A 16,529-nucleotide genomic window follows, 5' to 3' on the forward strand; every position below is an offset into this window, starting at 1 on the left:
GGCGGGACAAAGGCAAGACAAGCGCTTTTCTTGCCTTTGTCCCGCCTTTGTTGCGCTGTTCACCCACAATGAATGCTTACCAACTCGCCCAAATTTCAGCTCCTACAGCGCTCTCTGAATCCTCTGCTGCAGAAACCGCAAGGTTGGCCAGGCGAACAAAAACCAGCCGGACGAAGAAGACCAACAGTCGGTGACCTCCCCGGCTCCACAGGGAACCTATTCCACAGACACAGGAGTCAAGTGTAAGCCAACAAATGTGTATACGTATATACTCATACATCGATTGGACGTGACGTCACGGACGCCGCAATGTAGCACCGGCCAGTGACAGCTTCCTCAGTGCAGATCGGAGAGAGTGAGAATAGGCGTTTTTCAGAAATTGGCAAGTTTACGCCGACCGCGGCGGCTGCGTTTTTATGGAGGAAAAACGCTAAGGCGCCCGTGTGCTGTGCGATGTCAGTGCACCTTAAAGATCCCCGGGTCGTCGAAATTATTCCGGAGCCCTCCACTACGGCACCTCTTTCTTCCTTTCTTCTTTCACTCCCTCCTTATCCCTTCCCTTACGGCGCGGTTCAGGTGTCCAGCGATATATGAGACAGATACTGCGCCATTTCCTTTCCCCAAAAAACCAATTATTATTATTATTATTTACGCCGTGCTCCTGGCCTCCAATATGGAGGCCTCTATGACGTCGGTCCAGTCCATCTAAACACAAATATGTGAGCCTTGGCCAAAAAATAGGAAAAACTTCGTTCGACGACTGGGCTCATTGATGGATATAAAGGCGGCAAAGGAGGGCCGGTGCCATAATTAGGCACCAGCATCTCCTTTTGTGTCCGCGTCAATAGAAAAATAAAGGGATGGGCGCCTAGCTCAGCCCATCTAGGTCGTTTCCTTTTATTTTAGCAAAACTTGTCTCTAAAACCACCTCGTCGCACTTTTTAGAGCGAAATATCTACTTCACGACCAAAGCAGCGAAAGCCGTTTCATCGCTGAAGCCTGACTTAAATAAATAAAATAAATATTGCCGCGACTGGGTTTCAAGCCCGCGGCGACGCGAACAATTAAATCAGCTTCCCTGGCCACTGCACGAGTGCACTCTCTGCTATCGCCGCAGCTGATTGAATTGAATTGAATTTATTTCTCCAGAACAACTGGAAGGATTTCCAGGCAAAAAGCTGCTTTTGCAACTTGACTGGGCCCGCAAAACCTTTACATAGCAGTGGCTTCGACATACCAGCTGATGGAAATGACCATAAGAAAGATACAACAAAGGAGAACAGATATACACAATATAATAATATAATATTCCATTTATTTCCATCAAAGATGGGGGAGGCGAGGCAAAAAGCTGCGATAGCAGCTTGACAAGTCCTCGTCCCCTACAAAGCAGCAGCAGTACACGCCGACAACCCGACATATCTTTCATCGAAGAAAAACATAATAATACATAATAAAGTACAGAATGCACTACTCGTACATGAAAAACATAATAATACATAATAAAGTATGGGATGTACTGCTCGTACAAAAAGTGAATACAAGTTTCTAAGTGGGAGGAAGATTAGATACTAATATCTAAGAAAAATGTAATGGTAAAAAGGAGCGCACAAATGTAATACAGCAACATAAAGGCGACATTGTTTGATAGTTCATAACAAAGAAAGCATTCACAAATGTATGCATTCATGACAACTGAATTAGGCAAAGCTTAAGTATAAGTAAAAAATATATAGGACACACAAAGGTAACATTACAGGAATAAATATTTCAGTTCATGTGGCTTAAGATCAAGAATATGAATGTTATCCTTTAGGTATGTGTTTAGTATATTAGGAATTCGATATTTTAGTGTCTGAAATCCATAATTAGTCCGGAAGGAATGCACTTTCCAAAACTCGAGATTGCGTGTGGGGTAGCGTGATGGACCTTTTATGGCTAATTCGGCAAACCTTATTAAACTAGTGCATTTAGCTTTCTTTTCCCTGATAAACCCAAGGCACAGGTGATAATTGTACATGTTTTCAAAACGTATTATGCCAAGGTTTTGCATTACAGAGTATATATCACAATCGTATTGAGAGCGTGTAATAATTCTAAGAACCCTTCGCTGTAATATACTCAACTTGTTTATGTTAGTTAGGGTAGTAGTACCCCAGACCAGACTACAATATTGTAAATGAGAGACAAACAAGGAATTATATAGGAGTAACAAAATATTTTTAGGGAGGAAATCTCTATGTCTGTACAAAATGCCGTTAATCGAGGCGAGCTTACTTGAGATGTAATCGACGTGTCTGTCCCAGGACATATGTTCCGTGAAGATCACTCCCAACGTTTTAAATTCACTCACTATTTCTATCTCCGTATTATTTAAACTAAGCGTTAAATTAGGTGGAATCTGTCGTGTCTTAGGACGGAAAACAATCAATATCAAATACAAACAATGAATACACTTTTACATCCAATTGTATGGTTAAAACTGCAACTTCTAGGCTCATCTAGTGCAAAAATAATACGTAATTAAGAAATGCACATGTAATAGAATCTCAAAGACGCACTTAATGTTTACTTATAAACATTTTGAACCCATATACACACATGAAAAGCAACACACTCTCGCGCTGTACATTGCACAGCGTCGCCTTCATCAACTTCCATCTGCGGAGCGAACAGATCATATCAGCTTAACCTCGATCAGAGCTCTACCTGAGTCTAATATCGTCGCCAGACGTGCCAGCGACCCAGCAAAGCAAAACCATGAGCCAGTCAGGCTAAACACATGCTTTCGCACGTCTATTTGTTTTAAATATGTTAAAACCCCACCATTTTTTTTAATGTAGAGGTGCGAATAAATCTCCCCCAAACCGTGCACTGCAGCATTCTTGAAGAGCAGTACAAAAGTTGGAAGCAGAAAAGAGAAGTTCCATCAGTGGAGTATCGATCTAGGCTTGACTCTGCTGGTGGACTTTTTCTCTAAAAGGGGCTCTGAAACGCCTTCCGAGGAGAGTACATTAACTCACTTAATAACTGCACTGGGTTGCCATGAAAACCAGAGCCAAATAATACTCTTCTGGACGCAGCAGACGACCCACAATCACGCGTCAAAGTTGGCGAGCCATTCCCGCAGACATTTTCATGCTCGCACCCTCCTCCGTCCCCCGCATCTGCGTAGACAAGGTGAGAGGTGGCCATTGGTTAGATTCTTTCAGACGTCAGGCAGCTACCGTGGCCGCGGCCAATAAGCCGCTTAGCTCTGGCGGGTCAGGAAACTCCGCTCGCAGAGAGGGGTCGGTGAAGCAGCGCCTACCTTCCAGCGTGCAAAAAGTGACGAGAGGAGAGGGAAAGGCGCGAAGGCGCTGAAATTAAAATTTTAACTACGGATAACTCAGCTTCTACAAAGCGCATTTAAAAAATTGTTGCTGGGCATTGTTCTTAAAGCGGCGTGCTTCAATATCCCAGGCATGCCGCAACTTTATTAGAGCCCCCTTCAAAGCCCCTTTAAGATTTTTAACCCTGAGATTAGGCTTGCTTGACGCTTGCCGAAGATTCGGACTTCCTGTTTCTTCGGTGTGTCGCGATTCCGATACCGTTTCTACTTCTGTATACTGGATTTTTTCTTATCGCCTCCTTCAAGGCTAATTTTATCGCTAAAGAATAGAGTTCCAGTGAAGAGTTACGCTCACATTGCAGAGATAACCCTTGCTGCCAGTCACGGAGAGACCACGAGCGGGTTAAGGTGCGACCAGACAAAACTTAGGGCGTGGAAGAACTACAAGACAGGCGCTCGATGTCATGCCTCGATACCCTTTGTCTTGACCGCTAGCCCTGCGCCTGTAGTCTTATTTCTTCTTAAGTCACGCGCTATTTCACCGAGTAATCTACGCCACTGCTGGTTTTTCAGTATTTCTTGCACCGAGCACCTACCAACAGCTCTGCAACACATCCCAGTCGTTCATCACACTGACAGCTGTACGCATGGCTGTACGAACCGCACCAGGCTGCGCAATGCCTGGGGTCGCGGACCATCTACCGCAAGAGGCCCGTTAAGAGCTCGAGCGCCATTGTCCGTTCCGAAAGATTTAACTCTTGCGAAATAATAATAATCGCGACGTGAGGTCCTCTTTCCGCTCCTCTCAGCCGCTTACGCGTCTGCACCTTGCGTGACCGGAGGGGCCAAGTGAAAACACACCAGCGCCCTTCTCCTCGAGCGCGCCGCCCTCGTAATGATTAGGCCTACGCGCCCTATAAGTCCACCCAGGCGGCGCCTGGAAAATCCTCGTCGTGTATTTTTTTGCTGCGCACTTTGCCGAAGCTTCGTGGGAGACGTGTAATGCCTGTCTTGCCTTCCACATATTTTTTTTTTCCTTTTTCGTGAACGGCAGTTTCTCGCCTCGTGGCTCTTCAAACTGAAGGCTTTGACGTCAGGCGGAGACATCTGTATCTTTACGCTTCGCGCTATAAGACCTTGGTCACCAAGGCCAGGGGTGTAGCGTTTTCACTGCATCGTCTTCGCTCGTCCGTGTTTGTCTTTTTTTCTAATCTTTTATATTGGTATAATTCGTTGTTAGCGTCCGGAGGATGGCGCTTGAAAAAACAAGTCCGGATCTTGGTCTAGGACTCGCATTTTTTCCTAGTCTGTGCTCTTCAACACGGGAGCCCTACTTGCGAGTGGGCTGAACTCTGTTTTTTTTTTTAAAACTCAGGGGCGATGGACTCAAGCATTACTCATTTCCAAGATGGTTAATAATAAAGATAGAACAATTAATTAAGAGTCTGGCAGTGCATTCGTACTGCGACAGTGAGGTGGACCTTAATTTCAATTATTCCCTCGTAACATTTACCCTTGTGAATCCTCAGAAAAAAAAAAGACTAAGTGCGAGCAAACGGCCACCACAACGAAAAAGGCACTCTACATTCTTTTCTTGCGCGGCGGCTGCGTTTTTATGGAGGCAAAACGCTAAGGCGCCCGTGTGCTGTGCGATGTCAGTGCGCTTAAAGATCCCCAGGCGGTCGAAATTGTTGTTGTTGTTGTTAGCCTATCAAAAGATGGCACATACCCACACTGGGGGATCGGCCAAGAATCGGGTGGCTATTCACCTGAACGCAGTTAATAAAAAGGAAAAGCACGTGGGAGCGCAACACCGGTGAATTCTCCCTCGTGAACAGAAAAGGGATGAGAGTTTTGATTTTAAAATTTTAAGAATAATAATAAAGAGAGGGATTAAATATTAATGATTTAGTCAAAATGTAATAATTGATAGAAGAGAAAAGTATGAACACTTAGCAAGGCAGTCGGTGAGATTCTATCGGGAAATTTAGAACAGCGGTACAAACAGATCTGTGGCTGAACCCAAATGTGCCCTCTACTACGGCAGCTCTTTCTTCTTTCACTCCCTCCTTTATCCCTCACCTTACGGGACGGTTCAGGTGTCCGCCGATATATGAGACAGATACTGCGCCATTTCCTTTCCCCAAAAACCAATTAGCATGATCATTTTCTTGCGGAAGCAGCTCGATAAAAAGAGGCGCGTCAGCGAGTACCCTAAATGTGCGCCATTCACAGGCGCACAGGGTCACAGTGAAATGGGACTCAAAGGACCAGAAAGCGGCATGTTCCCTACGATAGGATCGACTGGTGAACCATTTAATGTGTAGTACTAAAATCATGCTCAGGAAACGGCAGACAAGACGGGTAGAGGCATGCATAGTGTCGTGGTCCTTTTTTATTTTTTGCTAAGAGTCCTATGTGCAGTTTCTTGGGTCTTATTTCAAATGCATCTAAGATTGTCTCCTTATAAGTAACTGTCCAATGCGGCACACGTCAAATCTGAGGCGAAGTCTTAGGTCTCCGGGTACGCGTCAAATCTGAGGCGAAGTCTTAGGTCTCCGGGTACGCGTCAAATGTGAGGCGAAGTCTAAGGCCTCCGGGTACGCAAGCGCCAAAGCTCTTAGTTGACGGACCACGATTGGCTGCAGCACAGAAGGGCGACATTGTCATCTAAAGAAGGCGACGCCATGAGTCCTGCTTGGGTTCGCAGTAAGTTAACACTGGGAAAAATACAGCAAAGCACAGTGGTGGAAAGCTGGGCGAGTTGTATGGTTAATCAGCACGCGGCAAAATTACGCTAGAAGAGGGACGACGGTACACAAGCTCTTCACTTCGTCCTACACGGGACCAGGAAGACGCTATTGTACGAGCTGCTCCGGCGCCAGCGCAGCACGTCTCGGTTAGGTTCGGTTAAGTTCGGTTAGGTTCGGTAAAGTTTCCTTCCCATTTCTCCCTTCGATTCACCTCCGTGTTTTCCCTCCGTTCTGGCGCCAAGGTCACCGCGGAGCACCGACAGCGGGGGCTAAGATCATTTCATGCTTAAATAATTGGTTTTGGGGGGAAAGGAAATGGCGCAGTATCTGTCTCATATATCGTTGGACACCTGAACCGCGCCCTAAGGGAAGGGATAAAGGAGGGAGTGAAAGAAGAAAGAAAAAACTCACATCACGGTCACAGCGCAGCTGGTGCGGGTGATTTGTGCGTATGAATCTAGAAGTTTTTATTATGTAGGCTGAAGCACTGAAGCCGCTTTCACAGCTGGATCTTGTCGACGTCGGCGCTGGATCTTGGTGACGACAGCGTTGCGCTTATGTACGAACGGAGGTTTAACGGTTACGTTTACAGGGTATCGTATATTCGTCCTGCAAGTTTAAAATAGCTGCGCTGTAATTGCGCCTCATCCAGTAATTGTAATCGCGCCCTTTCCACACCTTCCTTAGCCTCTTCCTTCACGGGACCGCGGTGGCTCTGTGGTTAGAGCACTCGGCTACTAAGCCGGAATACCCAGGTTCGAACCAGACCGCGGCGAAGCGAAACGCAAAGCCACCCGTGTGCTGTGCGATGTCAGTGCACGTTACAGATCCCCAGGTGGTCGAAATTATTCCGGAGCCCTCCACTACGGCATCTCTTTCTTCTTTCACTCCTGCCGCGCCCCATCCAAACGCTACAAGTTAGCGCGAGGCACATGCATTGAGTAGACGCGTCACCTGCTGCACCACCACCGACACGGATGGTGCTCAACCAGCAAACTGGCCATTAAAGGGGTTCTGAAAGGGGCCACAATAAAGTGGCGGTATGCCTGGAATATTAAAGCACGCCGCTTCCCGAATATTGTCCAGGAAGAATTTTTTTAATGCGCTTTGTTGAAACAAAGTTATCTGTGGTCAAATTTTGAATTTCAGTGTCTTCGCGCCTTTCCCACTCCTCTCGTCACATTTTGCACGCTGGAAGGTCGGCGCACCTCCGCCGGCCCCGCCTCCGGGGGAGAGCTTCCTGACCCGCCAGAGCTACGCGGCTTATTGGCCGCGGCCATGGTAGCTGCCTGACGCCTGAAAGAATCTAGCCAATTGCCATCTCTCAACATGTATACGTAGATGCGAGCGACGGAGGAGGGTGAGAGCATGAAAGAGTCGCCGGCAAGGGCTCGCCAACTTTCGCGCGTGATTGTGACTCCTCTGCTGCTTGTGGAAGTGTATTATTTGGCTCTGGTGTTCGTGACAATACAATGGAGTGATTGAGAAAGTTAATGTCCTCTTCTCGGAAGGTGTTTCAGAGCCCCTTCAACAGCTGCGCTGTAAAGCGAAGACAGCAGCAAAATACAAGAGGGATATCGGTAAAAACTGCGAGAGAAGCGAGCACATGACGCACTTGTCAAGAAATTAAAATGCAAAAAAGGTTTTTTTGTTTTTTGGTACTTAATTTCACGAGATAGACTCATATGTCTGTGTTCTTAGAATAAACCCGCCGCGGTGGCTCAGTGATTAGGGCGCTCGACTACTGAGCCGGAGTTCCCGGGTTCGAAGCCGACCGCGGCGGCTGCGTTTTTATGGAGGAAAAACGCTAAGGCTCCCGTGTGCTGTGCGATGTCAGTGCACGTTAAAGATCCCCAGGTGGTCGAAATTATTCCGAAGCTCTCCACTACGGCACCTATTTCTTCCTTTCTTCTTTCACTCCCTCCCTTATCCCTTCCCATACGGCGCGGTTCAGGTGTCCAACGATATATGAGACAGATACTGCGCCATTTCCTTCCCCTAAAACCAAATATATATATATATATATATATATATATATATATATATATATATATATATATATATATATATATATATATATATATATATATATATATATTAGAATAAAGGTTTAGTTGCGAGGATGTCCCTGCGTTGTGCAGTCTCTCTTCTGTTGTAGTGGTGTTTCGCGCTTCTTCAGTGACAAACAATGAAACAAAAGACGATTTAAGACCGGGTAAGGTCAATCTTTCAAAAACGTGGCTGTTTCTTCTGCGCAGCTCCATCGGTGAACACACCGCTGTCGCCGATGCCACCGGACATCATCACCGGGAGCCCCATCGAGGTCCGCACAAGCCTGGCCATGGACACCAGGGGCAAGCCGCCGTGCACTTTCAGCATCATGTGAGGACGCTGCGAGCGAATTCATTTTTAAGCGATAGCTTACCGAGCTTTGAGCGTGCGCTTAGGCGCCCTCGAGGGCACTGCGCGAACTAGCGGCGCGCGCTAAATTCAAACGACGAGGCGTGAAGCGTCACGACTAATCGATTTCGATTCTTGTATTGAGCATGTGTGATCGGCTAGGTCGTGTTTGGCGAGCTTGGCGAAATCATCGTGCTGTCACAAAACCAGGCTCGGCATTGCATTAGATCTTTATTTTTCGTATTTTCCATTCCTGTTACGGTAGCGGAAAGACTTGTCTTGATGTCTGCACGTCGAATAGGTTTATCCGGTACATTTTCGTTTTTTTTCTGCAGCAACTCAAAGGGCGTACTGTAAAGGTTAGTATTGTTAGATAAGTCAGCCGCGTATTTCGAAGGACAAACAAGTAGAGGTGGGTTGTGTGATGAGTCAGGTTGCTTTTAGTGGGGTATGTTTTAATTGGACGGAGGGCAAAGGTGTAACATATAATAATTGGTTTTTGGGGAAAGGAAATGGCGCAGTACCTGTCTCATATATCGCCGGACACCTGAACCGCGCCGTAAGGGAAGTAATAAAGGAGGGAGTCAAAGAAGAAAGGAAGAGAGAGGTGCCGTAGTGGAGGGCTCCGGAATAATTTCGACCACCTGGGGATCTTTAACGTGCACTGACATCATCACACAGCACACTGGCGCCTTAGCGTTTTGCCTCCATAAAAACGCAGCCGCCGCGGTCGGGTTTTCCCGGAAACCCCGGATCAGTAGGCGAGCGCCCTAACCACTGAGCCACCGCGGCGGGTAAAGGTGTAACATGCGTGTGTAATTCAGATGTGCAAAGGTTCTGCTCGTGCACGAAACCTTCACGTTTCCTTTCGCGGTGCTTTCTGATGTATGTGTTAAGGCCTCCGGTTTATTTTCGTTTACTTTGATGTATCTACAGCCACTTTACGCTAAGAAAAAAAGTTTCCACTGGATTGTTGCTAAGCGGTAACTTCAACCATAGTCACAATCTGCGTTCAAGTGCCGAAATAATTTTGATCAATAATCTCATCATTATAGACTCTACTTTGATCGAGCTGTCTGTACTAAACAGCGCCCAAGAAGCAGGCGCGTCGTAACAACGGACACTTAGCTAAACATTGTTGGTACCTCGATCTTGAAACGTTTCAAGTGGATCGACCAATGTCCGTTTTTCGACATCGACAGCAGCATATTAAGCGACTGGAATTCCTCTATCAGCTTCTTAATAACACCTTTAAAGTCGATTCACCAAAGTACGCTCCCATGTCATGTAGACGCTAACCGAACATCCATATCTCAGTGACACTTTCAAACTCTCTTTCTCCACTACTACCGCTGATTAATTTTCAATTTTTTGTTCCGAACTAGACGCCGCCTTTTAAGCACTAGTGATGTAGTTAGAAACCTTTTTTCTTCACTATGTCTAAGACAGGAAGTAGACGGTCTGTTGTGCCCATGTTTCCGTTTTATGGACTTTTATGCGTCTTTTTGAAAGCTCTTGCGCAAATTCGTTATCTCCAACCCGGCCGAGGCGGCTGCGTTTTTATGGAGGCAAAACGCTAAGGCACCCGTGTGCTTTGCGATGTCAGTGCAAGTTAAAGATCCCCAGGTGGTCGAAATTATTCCGGTGCCCTCTACTACGGCACCTCTTCCTTTCTTCTTTCACTGCCTCCTTTATCCCTTCCCTTACGGCGCGGTTCAGGTGTCCGCCGATATATGAGACAGATACTGCGCCATTTCCTTTCCCCAAAACCTATTATTATTATTATTATTATTATTATTATTATTATTATTATTATTATTATTATTATTATTATTATTATTCAGTTTTCTATGCTGTATGAATTTGCTAGGTCCCTGTCGTCTTTTTCAGAGCTGCTTTTAGAAATGTTATCATCGTTTGCAAAATCTTATGCATGTGATGCGCACCTGCTAAGGTCTCAACCAGAGACAGGTAGTTTTCCAAACAAATAAACTACTTTAGACTGTATTGGGTTAGGTTAAAGTGTTATATTTCTAGGGCCAGTACTGCTACCGTTTTGGTTATATGAACCAAATATGGCAAGCGCGCCAGTGTGTTAATGCCCGCAATGCAACCATGCACTCTTCTTGCAGGGTCTGATCCAGCAAGTGGTCTGTCCACAAGGTCATTCCAGGATCTCCACCACGAAGCCACATCAACGGGGGCCATCGAAGCAGGGACTCGTCGATGTTTTTCCCACAGCTCTGGAGTGCACAGAAAGAAAGCTAACCCGAAAGGGCGTGCGGAGCGGAGCTTTCATCTCCATCTTGTTTGAGACCCGTGTAAAACGATGTACAACGCATTGCTTCCTTAGAACCAAAGTGATGAGTGTACTCTGTATTGTGATACTGCTTTTACGATAGCTCAACTGTGCATCAGGCCGGGTTCGAAGGCCCGTTCCTTTCTTTCGTTTTGTGCGTACGTGCGTCTGCGTATTATTTGTCAGTGCCCGTGCCCGCTCCCTTTGCTGCGAAACTTTATTCGAGGCGGCACAGGTCTTCCCATCTCAGTCGCATGTGAAAAGAATTCTGTCGTTTGTGGCGTAGCGTCTTGGCTGAAGAGGAACAAACATGGCGGACAGCATCGTCTGCTAACTTCATGTCAGATACATTTGGAAAGATCACAAGGAAGCAACTGTAGAGCTAAGAATGAGGTGAGAAGTAAATGAAAGGAAGTAAGATTTTTATGTAATTTATGACCTGCAGGTCAACGCAGCACAAAGGCACATGACAAATTTGGAACATGGCGGCGGAACAGACGACACTCGATACCCGTTTCATGTTTGTTCTCTTGTCTTTTCTAACCTATTGCCGGACCAGCTTGATCGTCTTCATGTATGCGTGAGCGCTTGTGATGAATTGTTTGAATACTATTTGTTTGTTTCTTGACGTAGCGACTTCTAGCAGTGCGAAGCACAATTTTGTGTGTACGTACATCGCTTTTCCGCGTTGCTTCACACACTCTAAACAAAAAGGAGTAAAAAGAGAGTAAGTTGTTCTCTAGTGCGCTCCCTTTTATAAAAAAGAGTGCGCTGGAGGACAGCTTACTCGCTTTTTACTCCCATATAGGCGTACTCGTGTTTAGAGTGCAGGCGCACCGCACCGAGCACGCGCCTCCTGTAGTTAGAATGCTAGGGACCCCTGTATATCTGATAGAGTACAACACACAATCTTGTATAGAACGCCTACCGCTTCGCGAAGTCTATGTCCTGTGCCTTGGCTCAAGCGCGCCGTACTCTGCAGCCATTAAAGTGGTCTTGTCAGTTCTCTATTGAGACGCATGCGCACTACATGTGAACTAAGCCTGAGCACGGAAGAAGATAATTAAGAAAGGAATTCAAGTATCGTGTTCTGCGTGGCGCGTTCACTGGCTAACGTGTGGCGTATTAACACCCTCGGTACGGTAAATTTTACTACATTGTTCGTAGGCAGTAATTTTGGCTATTGGTAAAAACATCGGGTACTTCACAGACCCCACAACATTAGGTAGCAGGAAATTGTTTTTACGACGTAATTGAGTTAAAACAATACAGAAATAGCACTTCGAATGGCCTAATTCAATGATTCTAATGACAGTGATGTTTAAATAAATTTTGAAGGAAATGGCTTCGCGACAACAATCGTTTAATTAAGCAGAAGTGCTCTCATGATTGCAAATGCAACTACATGCATGTTTCTTTTTTTCCAGAGGAGCACTACTCCAAACCGTACACTTTATAATTCGAATACACAATTTTGTTCTTTACTGCAGTTGGCTCATCGTAAAGATGGCGTTCGTGTTCAGAAATATCTGTCAGCTTCAATGTGGGCATTTTCATTAGTAGAGGAGACCTATGCATTCTAAGCCAGAACTGATGCATTTCAAGCCGAAGGGATGTTTGGCATAGTCGAAGTTGGCTAGATATTATTGATATTTCTTACTGCTGTTCGCAGCAAGCAACTATTGGAATTTCATCCTGCCATGTCAGGCATTTTCACAAGTTCAGTGTGAGCGAGACTGACTGCTGATCGAGTGCATTTTGATGGAAGAGCTGCAGTGCACGAAAGCAGCATTGTTCAACTTTTGACAAACGGGCGATAGAAAGATACCAAAGCAGCATGGGCAAAATGCTTTACACATTATAGAAGGATGCAGTGCAGTTATATTGAAACTTAATTTACGGACCATGCCGCGTCGAAGTGGCGCCAGAAGATGAATCACATACGTGATGAATAAAAATTAGCAGTGGACCACGCTGAACAAGCCAACAATGACCATTTACCTCCATGAGCCGGAACTGCCACTTCAGGCTGCTTAAGCACGACGAAGTTAGTTTCAGTGAGCAGTGTGTAGAATTGACTGTGCTAAAGCCAGGCTACTAGTTCGATGACAAAAAAAAAGTGTACTATGTGCACATATATATTTTTTGTACATAGGTGAAAAACCCTGACCCGGTGGAGTCCTAAAGTTTTTCTGACAAAGTGCCCTACAAGACGCGCTTAACTTACTATGTAAAGGGATAAAGTGACTTGTTGCTTGCAACTGCATGCACCGATCTGTGCAACTGTGTAGTGTTATGCAGATATAAACTTTTCATAGTGTTGTAGAGGCGTAGTGTTGTCAGTAGACGTTATTGCTGTCGGTTGTTAAAGATAGATGTATAAAAAAGGAGAGAGAGAGAGTTTTGGGCTTATCATGTAGCTCGCACGAGATAAGAGGACTTCACGAATATGTCACCTCCCCCAGGGATTTTCTCCTCTATCTTATTCCTACCAGCAACGAAAGTAGGGTATAAAAAATGCGGTCATCCATTGTGACAACAATCGCTCTTTATGAGCTTGAAAATAAAAATAAACATTTTCGCCCATCCGTGAGCAGTGTGTCGCCTTTGAAATTATTTGCTTGCCTGTGAACGCAGTGACGATATATTCATGTCAAGTTTCTGTGCAATCAGAACATCACTTTTTAAAACAATGGGTCATTAGGAAGTTCCATGAGTCGTGCAATTAAGGACAATTTCAGACTGCGGCGTTCAGCTTGTTCGTGCGGCGAGTGCTTGCACATAAATGCGCATTCTTTGCTGATTCGCAGCTTCAACGATGACATCTGTTGATTCGCGCTGTCTTTGTTGATTCATGCAAAGAGGGTAGCACGAGGTGAGGGCAACAACGTCGGTGAATATTGCCACTTTAATTTCTCCACCCTTGTTGACTGCCTAGGAAAAGTAATTTCGGTAAAGCGTCACTCGCAAGGCCCTCCGCTGATCCTAAGACCCCTTCAATCACAGCATACTCGGTCCCTTAATGTGTGCCGGGCAATAGAAAGTTATAGCACACCGCGATCCACCGTGATCCGCTTCTGTGTGCCGCCAGCGCACACACGCTGATTGGTCCCAAAGTGACAGGCGTGCACGCAGCTTGCCATCACCTGGTGCCATCTGGCGCCCTCAGGGCGACTTGCACACACTGACGTGGATCGCGCTATGCTGAACTCTAATAATAGAAAGATTGGGCATACTGGAGACATACTAGCACGCACGGGAGCTGTGCAAGCACAGTGGCAAGCGTGTGGCAGGGTAAGACCACTGTGTCTGCACAACAGGCATACGTAAAAACGGTATACGTCTCTTCTAGTACATCTCTGGTATGCTAAATCTCTCTAATATATGGGGACGAAAGAGGAGGCGGTGTTGCACCGACGGGAGAACCACGCCTAAACACATGAGGACCGGAATGGCCATACAGGCGTAGTTGGCGCAGCACAGTTGTCACTTGACATTTTTTTATTCATTTTTGCTACATATATATTCCCAGGGAAGCCAGGAGAAGGCAACACTGAGGCTGTATGCGTGCTACTTCACCACACGTGACTGAATCGGGCACTTCTCATTGGTCACCGCACAGTGCGGTACAAGACTATAGGTGCAGAAAACGGCCAAAATCCGCCATTATTTGCGTATAAAAATAATCTGCCCTCTTGACGACTTTAGCGGCACGCGTTTTCCTGCTGTCATGGATTGCTGAGCAATCAAGGAAGCATAGGAAAGCCAGGCGTCTATACTGATCTTGTATTTCGAAAAACCCACGTGATATTCGTCGTTTAAGTGGCTGCTTCCCGCCAAGCTCATCACTCAACAGCATGGGCATTCACGAACCGAAACCCACCCTGAATAGCTATATTTGGTTTACCCATGTGCAGATGGAGGCTCTTAGAGCTTTTTTTTTTAATGCGATAGCATTAAAGTGTAATCGGGCAAAAAATGTGTCATCGATCTCAAAATTCGTCCACTGGCTGGAGGAAAGTGACGTCACGAGACCACAAACTGGATGGCAGTGACGTCGCCAATTCGCTGGAAGTGATGTCACCAGACTGGAAGTGATGTCACTTCTGAAAAAGGTATCAACAGCTTTATTGCTATCGCGCTGCCAATACATAATATAATTAGGCGTCCCTGTGAATTTTTTTATTTCACCTGGGTCAACTATAAAGAGCTCACTTACATAGATCCTGAAATATTTCGTGAAGCGGGGAAATAGAAAATTTATGTACCTTAAAATTGCAATTCTTGAACATCTGAAGTGATTCACCTGGTCATAAGAACCCAAGACGGATCCCGAGCGCAGCATTAAATTTTCACGACTTGTGAATCGTGTGAGAATCACCATGCAACATCTGAACCAATGTGCTTGGAAATGCTCTGTGTCTATCCAAGCCATCGCTGTAGTAATGACCATTTTGCTATCACTAGCTCCAATTGCTTCTTCAGCTTCCGCCCTGTGTAAAATATAGAACCCTCTTTGATGACGACAATAAACCACATAAAACACCATTTCTTCTTCCTGTTTGCATTTGCACGTGTGCGCACTCATTGTGTCCCTTCACACAGCGAGTGGCATTAGACCGGCCTGATGAGCACAGAACTCCGCATCGTTTTATGCAAGCCATACGAGCAGGTGGTAAAGTGTTGTCATGAGTGAACAGGCCTTAGCGCAAGACTAAATTCAAGAAAATTGGCCGAGGTTCAACCCGGCTGAATCTAGAAGACGAGCGGAAGCAAAGCCGGCGGTATTTATAGCAGAGAATGGTGCGTCATTGCTACGTCACCATATGACGTCACATCAGGCAATGCGAATCTCAACTCTAAAGGTCAAAGGTCAAGTGACGACTGGTCATCGGCCATGTGGTTGCTGGTCACTAGCTACGACCATACCATAACGGCATATAATGGTAATGCACAGCAAGACACAGTCATATTTGTTAGTCTTGGGGGTGTGTGCTTGGTTTGACCTTGGTTGGGCTTCAAGGTCAAACGCGCAAAGCCAGGCAAAACTCCGAGTTGTACCTCGAGCAGTAGAGCTTTCGCTGTAATAATATTTATTACCAGTTGTTGAACCTCGTGTATGTGCAATGACAGCAACGACTCCTCGCCCGGCGCACGGGCCGACTTCACGCGGTGCGCAGAGGCATCATTCTCTTCTCTTTCAGTCCGACCGAGACCGGCAGCCGCAGAGAACATAAAGTTTCTTAACATAACTAGATGGAAAGCTGGCTGCACTACACTTCATCCGCCATGGTTTAGGCGCAGAAAGCGATCTGATGGAGAGGCACAGGTATGCCAGGAAGAAGAGGCTTCTTACTTGGCTTGACTATTGTTGGACATAAAACGTGGATTCGACTGTAAAATGCGACTCTTCTCGAGGCAAACCTCGCAGAAATGCTGCGAAAGTTTCCATTCCAGCCTAACGCCAAATTTTCACTTCTGTGAAATGTATTGAAGAAGTGAAAAACGCCGTAAAGAAATAATTTAATCTGTGCACAGAGGAGGGCGTTGCAGCACAGCTACCAATTTTGAAGTAAAATCCACGTTTTCAGCCCAACTCTAGCCAAACCAAACACAAAACCTTGTCTTCCCGGCATTGCCGCAGTGGATAAAGTGCTCTTCAAGAAACTTGCATAGACGGTGGCGTCAGCTTTCCCTCTAGGCAACATTTAGAAACTGTATGGCGGACACAACTGCAGAGCCATGT

At 45.9% G+C, this 16,529-nt stretch overlaps 1 protein-coding gene across 2 annotated transcripts in view; it reads left to right on the plus strand.

Annotated features, from left to right (window-relative positions):
• LOC144133408 (uncharacterized) overlaps positions 1-15,330 on the plus strand; it is a 111,841-nt gene extending 96,511 nt beyond the window's left edge. The window contains exons 7-10 of one of the 2 annotated variants that reach the window (XR_013315047.1): positions 133-242; positions 8,343-8,466; positions 10,617-15,060; positions 15,126-15,330. Coding sequence is in view for 1 of the 2 variants with exons in the window: in XM_077666493.1 (XP_077522619.1) it covers positions 133-242; positions 8,343-8,466; positions 10,617-10,623 (241 nt within the window). In the remaining variant the exon portion in view is untranslated. Of the gene's footprint in view, positions 1-132; positions 243-8,342; positions 8,467-10,616 lie in introns of both variants that reach the window. The other variant, XM_077666493.1, reaches the window with a different exon arrangement.
• Positions 15,331-16,529: the final 1,199 nt, after the last annotated feature.

Source organism: Amblyomma americanum, chromosome 5 (assembly GCF_052857255.1).
Source record: "Amblyomma americanum isolate KBUSLIRL-KWMA chromosome 5, ASM5285725v1, whole genome shotgun sequence".
NCBI lineage: Eukaryota > Metazoa > Arthropoda > Arachnida > Ixodida > Ixodidae > Amblyomma > Amblyomma americanum.